Source organism: Ipomoea nil, unplaced genomic scaffold (genome assembly GCF_001879475.1).
Source record: "Ipomoea nil cultivar Tokyo-kokei standard unplaced genomic scaffold, Asagao_1.1 scaffold3030, whole genome shotgun sequence".
In the NCBI taxonomy this organism is placed as follows: Eukaryota; Viridiplantae; Streptophyta; class Magnoliopsida; order Solanales; family Convolvulaceae; genus Ipomoea; species Ipomoea nil.
In genome coordinates this window covers 4636953-4645626 of record NW_017619458.1, presented here as the reverse complement: position 1 = coordinate 4645626, position 8674 = coordinate 4636953, and the positions used below count along the sequence as shown (strand labels likewise).

Sequence of the window (8674 nt, the reverse complement as noted above, 5' to 3'; positions counted from 1 at the left end):
ATACATATAATATGACATATATACACTCGTAGACTAGTTTGATACTTTGAATTTTTGGATGATTGAAGTATTTGAGTATTTCATATTTGAGTATTTTTAGTTTTTAATATTATTTTGATATTATGACTTATAAATTATCATTATTTTATTTATTTGGATGTGTTATTTGATTGAATGTTGAAAACAAACTCATTAAAATTTTCAAACTGCAAGTCTGCCACTGTTTTTTTGGCGGCTCTAGGCGATGTCCGGGCGCTCGACTAGTGCCTAATGCCTACTGCAACCATGTTTACAATACACTAAACTAAAAATAAATGTGTATCAAAAAAATAAGGAATTTATATTATTAAAAATAAACTTCTAGTGCTAAAAAGCACTCTCTCTATCCCATTTTGTTTGTCATATTTACTATTCATTGGTCAAATCAACTCTTTTTTTATTGTTTATTTTTTTCAGTAACTTTTAATTATTTTTAATTAATTTTTTTTGTGTGTTTAATAGTATTTTTAATGTACTTTTTAAATATATAAATTTTATATATTAATACTAAATTTAATATTATAGAAAATAGAATTAAAAATAATTTCAGTCAAACTTGGTTAACCGAATCAGAGAACCAAAATGGGACGGATGGAGTAACTTATAGTATACTAAGAGTTAACATGTATTGGGTCACCTTTACAAGGTGAATTCTGAAGTTCACGATATAATTTGCTTGCTTTATATTAATCGTTATGCCATGGACTGAGGTTCACATTGCACTATGGACCATGGTTCATGTGTTTGTGTTTTGTGTTATGATTTTTTGTGTCTGTGTTATAAAATTCTGTACCTTTTGAGTATGACTTTTGTACTTGGAAGAAATTAATAATTGTGTCTTATGTTATGAGTTTTTGTGTCTTGTGTTGTTAAATTTTGTGCCTATGAACACAAATTATGTACTTAAATCATATTTGAAAAATAAGTAAATATATAACATGTGTATGTGTCTTGTGTCATGATTTTTTTTTTTTGTCTTGTGTTATGAAATTCTGTACCTTACGAGTATGAATTCTACACCTCGTCTTTTCAATTCAGCTGAGTCTATAATGTTATGTGTCTTGTGTTGTGATTTTTTGTATTTTGTGTTATGAAATTATGTACCTTACGAATATGAATTATGTAATCTCACTTTCAAAGTACTCATATTTGTAAAAATTTAATTTTTTTTTTTGTATACTATTGTAGCACAAAGAGTCAACATCACCTCCACTGAGGCTCAACCTCATGATCTTCCACATAGGAAAGTCATTACATGCCATCTAAACACAAAGTGCTTGGTATAAAAAGTAAATAATTAATTGAAAGAAAATATCAAGAATTGAGAGCGAACCTTCATATTATATTACACCACAACATCGAATCGTTATATCGTAGACCAGGGTCCATAGTGCACTGTGGACCCTGGTCCAATACACAGAATTCATGGGAGCGTTATGCTGTGCATCCGTATGCACCATGCATGGTGCATACGTATGCAAAAACGACGTCGTTTTGGCGTTTAACTTAAAAAAAAATATTAAAAAAAAATCAGAATTGCATAACTACACATCCATAATTTCACTACACATCCATAATTTCATAACTACACTTCCAGAATTGCATAACTACACTTACAGAATTGCATAACTACACATCCATAACTTCATAACTACACATCCAGAATTGCATAACTACACTTCCAGAATTGCATAACTACACTTCCAGAATTTCATAACTAAAAAATCCAAAATGAATGAACTAAAAATGAATAACATAATGTTGTTGCTGGGAATCGAAACTGATTTTTTTTTTTTTTTTTTTTTTAAGTAGGGCGCGCGTTTTATGCAAAACGACGTCGTTTTTGCATCTGTATGCACCATGCAGGGTGCATACGGATGCACAACATAATTTGCCGAATTCATGTGTATAATATACAGAATTTATGTTTATAATGCACATAATTTATATTCATAATACACATACACATAAACACAATATTATGAACATGAATTTTGTACATTATGAACATGAATTATGTGTATTATATAGCTGAGTACACATGCATAAACACTTAACATAATACACAGAATTCATGTTCATAATGCACATAATTCATATTCATTATATCGTGTCATGTATATGTATATTATGAACATGAATTATGTACATTATGAAGTCAAATTATGTGTATTGATTCAGAATCCACAGTGCACTATGGACCAGACCCTGGTCCACGATATAAATTGCCCACAACAACACAAAATAAATCATTATAAATTTGTGTGTGATCTACAAGATACTTGAATTGAAGAATACATTCTATAATGTGTAAAGGTTATCCACATGTTTTTCTCACACCAAGAACTTGGAAAGTTAAGAAATAGATAAAAGAAGAAAGGGAGAATTGCAGTGGCTATACAAAGGAGTGGCCTTTGCCCATCATGCATATTGGTTGATAGTGACATAATTAAAGCTTCATTTGACCTTAACCACATGTACATATATATTATCCATAAAGTCATAATGAATTCATAAGAGTATATATTCCTATTTAAAATATAATCCAAACATTTTTTTGATAAAGGGTTCAAATTTAACGTCATCAAAATAGAATTACTTGGCAAGAAGTTCTTAGCTCGCAGTTGTTATTCGAAGTTTCACTTTGGATAAAATCTGGCATTGTATTCTCTCACAAGGAGTTAAATTTAGAACATTATGATTACCAATAAGTCAGTTGTCTAACCAATTTAGATTGAGTTTCCCCCAATTCTTAATTGATCTTAAGTATGTATATGTATATCCTTGCTAAGAGGAAACAACTACTTGTTCAAAATCATTGAAACAATAAGCTAGCTAGTTATTACAACGCTAGCTAATTAGTAATTAAGCAGTTGAGAGATCCTTATGCATCCCACAATGGTTATTGATGAGAATATGAGCTAACTTTTGTGGTGTAGTTAGGATCTGTGTTCATATCAACCGTGATCATCAACATATCCGGTTAGATTAAGATCAATATTTCTAACCACAAGGTATAATATGCCTTGTTGATTCGATAAAAGTGAAAAAAAAAAAAGTGAATTGTTTAGAGCATCCCTATCAATGGTTTTTGAGGAGGCAATGCTTATGTGGAGGAAAGACGGAGAGGAGAGAGAAGGAAATGTATGGAGATGTAATTTTTGGACTGAACATGTGAGGCTCGCGTGGAGAAACTGCATGCGCCGTGTTCGCACGTTCAGCGTAACTTGCGCGCCCAGAGCCGGAAAGCTTATGTTTTTATTTTGTTTTCTCTGACCGTTGGTTTCTTTTTTTAATTCATTTTTTTTTTTGGCTCTCACCTCTTTCTTTGTAATTTGACAAAAACTCTTTAAAAATCATGCCAATTGGAGATGCTTTTAGTTTTATTACCAACTAGTAATTCACCCGCGCGATGCACGGAAAAAAATATGTTGTTATAAATATAAATAAAAAATAGAAAAATTAAAATATTTTAAATTATTTAATATAATAATATTTTTGAGCTTCCATTGGTCAAGTATTTATTATTTTTATAGAATACAAAATTAAAATTAAAATTAAAATTAAAATTAAAATTATAATTATAATTTTGTATGGTTAATATAATCTTTAATTATGTGCATATTCAAATAAACTTATAGAGATAATTTACATAATTACATTGATTTATTCTTAATTGTATTTCATCTATATTATAATTTTCACAATACAAATAATAACTAAGATAATAACATTTGGAAAGCAAATTTCAAATTTTGTATGTGTAAATTTAAACTCTAATTGAACACATTTTTTATATGATTATATAATATACAGCTATTTTATTTTTCAAAAGTATATTTTTTATATGATTATATAATATATATCTATTTTATTTTTTAAATGTTGTGTTTTTTTTTTTTTTTTAATAAAGGATGTAGTGACATTAATTGTAACATTAATTATTTCCCAAACCTAGCTTTATTATATAAAGGATGTACTCTAGTACGCGTCATGTCAAGAATTGAAGCAAGGAATAAGATGAAAGTATGTGTAGTGAAATTCAAAATACGAAGAACATAATATTTATTAAATAATTTTAGCAAGATCAATCAGAAGGATAATATGAACCTAATGCACAAGAATATGCCCAACCTTTGTAAGGAAGAAAGTGTTTTTATTCTGCACTTTACCCAATAATCCTAATCATTGGATGAATCAAAAGATACAAGAGTAGAGTCAATGATCAGGAAAATAATTGAAGAATTTTATTTTTTTTATTGAAGAATTTTTATTTCACAAAGTGGGACGAAAGTTTTGGCTTTAATTACTTTTAAAAAATTTTAATACATTTCACAGAATCATCAAACCCCTTTTTTAGTACATATATATAATTATATATAACCGGTCAACTCAACAATACATCAAGTTTGTTTGTTTCTGCCCGTGTGTTTCACAACAAAATTTTAAATTATTATTATTAATTATCTCCAATCTAAATAAAAAGTTTAATTTCTTTAAGTAAGGTTGTACAATAGAATCGAGTTAATTACTGTTTTGGTTCCTCGACTATGTCAAAAATATCAAATTGGTTCTCGATTATCAATTTTAGACAATTAAGTTCTCAACTATTGATTTTGTATCCAATTTGGTCCTCCATCAATTTGGCTGTGAACTGACCGTCTCTTTTGAGGACAAAATGGGACTTTCACTCTTTTGAGGGCAAAATGGGACTCCGACTGGGCGGTGGCCAATTTGTTCAGCAATTTGAGGCTCTCTTCGTCCTCTCCGGCCTCGACCTTCATTCTCATGGAGGAGTGCTTTCAGGGATTCAACAGCTTCAGGACTAGATTCCAAGAACTGAGTCAGCGGCGAATCTTCTTTCTCCTCCAATTCCTGAACAACCTCTTGCTGCTCTTCCAAGACAGCCACCAGGGTCTGTGCCTCGGCTCTCGCGAGTGGCATTGACAGGAACTTACCGAACGTGATGGCAGCGAAAACAGCCGCGATCCCTGCGGATTTGAGAGTCGCAATCAACGGATTCTGATTAGAAGTAGCAGAAGCTCGGACGATGAACCTCTTGTTATTGCTGCAAGGTGCGGAAAGGCGACAGCGGGATATGGACTTATGGAGTGAGGTTTCTGGACGGTTTTAGGAAAATGGAATGCGGATGAAGAAGCGCCTAAGGTCAGTCCCGACAACTCCATAGCTTGCTCCGCCAGCTGTGAGTTTTGCAGATGGAGGGAGGACACAAATTATTTGTAGTGGGAATGCGGGAAAATAGTGAAAGTCCCATTTTTTCCTTAAAATAGACAGCCAGTTCACAGCAAAACTGACGGAGGACCAAATACAAAATCAATAGTTGAGGACTTAATTGGCCAAAATTGATAGTCGATGACTAATTTAATACTTTTCTCATAGTCGAGGGACCAAAATGGTAATTAACTCATTCGAATCTTTTGAATGACCCAACTAAAATCTCGACCAGCTTTTTACAATCGATTGCTGTGAGTACAATGGAATACTTGTCCTTTCAATATTTGATACAACTAAGAAGCATAAAGATTTGTACTCAATGTAAATCAATATGGAGCTGGTTGACAATTTAGAATTTTTCTTTTATATATATATATATATATATATATATATATATATATATATATATATATATCGAAGAAAGTCATGTAATAATATCCAAGTTATTATATATACAAAACTTAACTACTTCTATTAACATTATTATAAGAGAAAAAAGTTGAATAATATATATATGAGCAATATATATAATATTATTGTGAATGGAATATATAGGAAGGGAAAGTGGAGAAGTTGAGAAACAGTGGTGCCAGGCTTGCACTCCAATCCTCCACAAGGAATCCTTGCCTAAAAAGTAATGGGTTTGCTTCAAAGCCAACCGAATCTCACTCCTTACCTCATCTCCTCATACTTCTTCCCTACATTGCATCTTCCCCCCTCCCAAAAAAAAAAAAAAAACACTTAAACGATTTATTTTCTATATCAATAATCATATTGAGTTTCAACTAATATAAAGTCATAATATTGTTAGACGTCTTTTATTCCCTATTAATCTATTCAGGAGTTTACAACTTATAAAGCACAATGTACAAGTTTACAAAGCATATGATTTTATAATTTATCATGTTGTTGTACAGTTCTCTTTTATTCTATTAATGATGAAAAAAATATTGCGCCATAATCTCAAAAGTCTCGCCACTTTGGACCCAAATACTTATACATGTTTTGATACACACCGAAAATAATAAACTTGCAAGGATGCAGTATACAAAAAAAAATAATAATAATAAACATATCATCTTGTTACGTGAATTCTGGTCTACTAGTAATTAGACCAATTTTATATATCCTTTCTTTATTATATTCATAAAAATAAAACACCAGTTGTTATACTATGAGCCAATGTCCACCTTAAAAGGTGAATCCGGATTATTATTATTATTATTATTATTATTATTATTATTATTTTTTTTTTTTTTAAAGATGAATCCGGATCCAAAATACACCATTTACCTACTAAATATTCATAATTTACATATTTAGTGTTCACAATTTACTTTTTACCAAATTGTGAAATTTCAGTAGGTAAATAGTATATTTTGGACTCGGGTCCACGAAATAATTTGCCGTAAAACTAAAACAGGATACCTATTTGAAAAGAAATGAACTACTACTGCCGCAAAGTTCCTTGGTTGTAGCCCTAAACATGAATAAGTGTATGTACATTCACAACCCATATATATATATATATATATATATATATATATATATATATAATAACTTGCAAAGCTGGAAGAGCTAGAAGGAAACATAGTGAAGATATATTCACGGCTGCCCATTTCAAATATATATATATACTCTCTGTTTGTTACGTTTGCTTTCTCCATCGATCTCCAACTTTAATTTCTTCCTTCTTCTATTTATAGTTGTTTGTTAAAAGTTAGATTAGTTAACAAGTATGGAAGGATTTGAGGTTGGAAAGCGAGACGAAAGTATTTGTCCGATGAAGAAACGGCGGACTAAACGGCCGCGCCACCATGACACGTCGTCGTCGCTTTCATCTTTCAGTGATAATTCCGGCGGGTTTGATCATCGTCGTTCTCTATCCAACGATTCGGATATCGAGTTGAATCATCACAGGGTTGAAGAAGAAGAAGACATGGCCAAGTGTTTAATGCTTTTGTCTCAAGGCCACATCAGGAAACCGCCGCCGTCTGCGGCGGCGGCGGCGGCGGCGGGGATGAACAGGGAAGTCTACGAGTGCAAGACGTGTAATCGCGTGTTCCCATCATTCCAGGCCCTCGGCGGCCACCGAGCTAGTCACCGGAAACCAAAGGCGGCGGCGGCGGAACAGCAACAACAAAATCAAGAAAGTGTCGTCGTCGACGACGATGTTACAACGTTGTCGCTTCAAATTCCCGGCCGCCCGCCCGCCGTGACGAGCTCTCCTCCTCGTAACAAAGTTAGTAATCGGATTCACGAATGTTCCATCTGCGGGGCAGAGTTTAGCTCCGGCCAAGCCTTGGGGGGTCATATGAGGAGGCATAGACCGCTGCCCAGCATTGCCGCCGCCGATCAAGAAATCAAGAAGCCCAGCCTTCGATTGGCTTTAGACCTTAACTTGCCGGCGCCGGAAGACGATCACCGGGAAATAACCAAATTCCCATTTGCATCCAAGGAACAAGTCATCGTCTTCTCGGCTTCGCCTTTGGTCGATTGCCACTATTGATCATCGTATTCTTTTTCATTCCTTTCACTGTGAAATTATTAATTATTACTGCATTTGTTAACGTTTAAGTCCATTGTTATACATTTAAAGGATTACCAAATATCCATTCTTTCAATTCTTTTTATATACACATACATATGAATATATATTATTCATCTTAAATACATATTATTGTTTGATTATTAGTAATCCCGATGAAAGATGAGATTTAATTTTTTTTTTAGGAGAAGTCATTATTTTGGTCGCTCAATTGTTTCTTAACTATTAATATAATTCCTAGCTTTAAATTTCAACCATTTCATCATCGAATTATTTAAAATTTTGTCAATTAAATAACTTTAGGGACCAAATTGACAAAATTTTTAAAATGTGAAATTCAGCATTTTGGTCCTTGAAAGGGTTTAATTGATGAAATTTTAAATAATTCGATAATTAAATTGATTGAAATTAAAAATTAAGGACTACATTGAAAGTCAGGAAACAATTGAGGTACCAAAATGGTGATTAATTCTTTTTTTTTTTTTTTTCATCGGTATGATTCTAATTAAAATTCTATTTGTATAGTGCACAACTTAATTCAAACCGACTTATGTCCATATATGATTATATTATATATATATACTTATGATTGAGTTAATTAGCATTATATATATTCAGTTCATGTAAGGGTATGGTCTTATTATATTTTATATTTTAATAAAGTTGGAATGAAGTTTCTTTCAAATTTCATTTAAGAAAAATCTTAAATTTTAATATATATATATATATATATATATATATATATATATATATATATATATATATATATATATATTACAAAGTTTGAAATTGAACTCTGATCTAATCTATAGTGGAAACGAATAAAATGGGTGGATTAGGTTTTCTTGTTTG

At 31.7% G+C, this 8674-nt stretch overlaps 1 protein-coding gene across 1 annotated transcript; it reads left to right on the top strand.

The window, feature by feature from the left end:
- The first annotated feature begins 5632 nt into the window (after positions 1–5632).
- Positions 5633–7898, top strand: LOC109163479 (zinc finger protein ZAT5-like). The gene is made up of 2 exons (XM_019312230.1): positions 5633–5655; positions 6979–7898. The coding sequence occupies exon 2, from the start codon at positions 7013–7015 to the stop codon at positions 7781–7783; it is 771 nt and encodes a 256-aa protein (XP_019167775.1). The 5' UTR covers positions 5633–5655; positions 6979–7012; the 3' UTR covers positions 7784–7898.
- Positions 7899–8674: the final 776 nt, after the last annotated feature.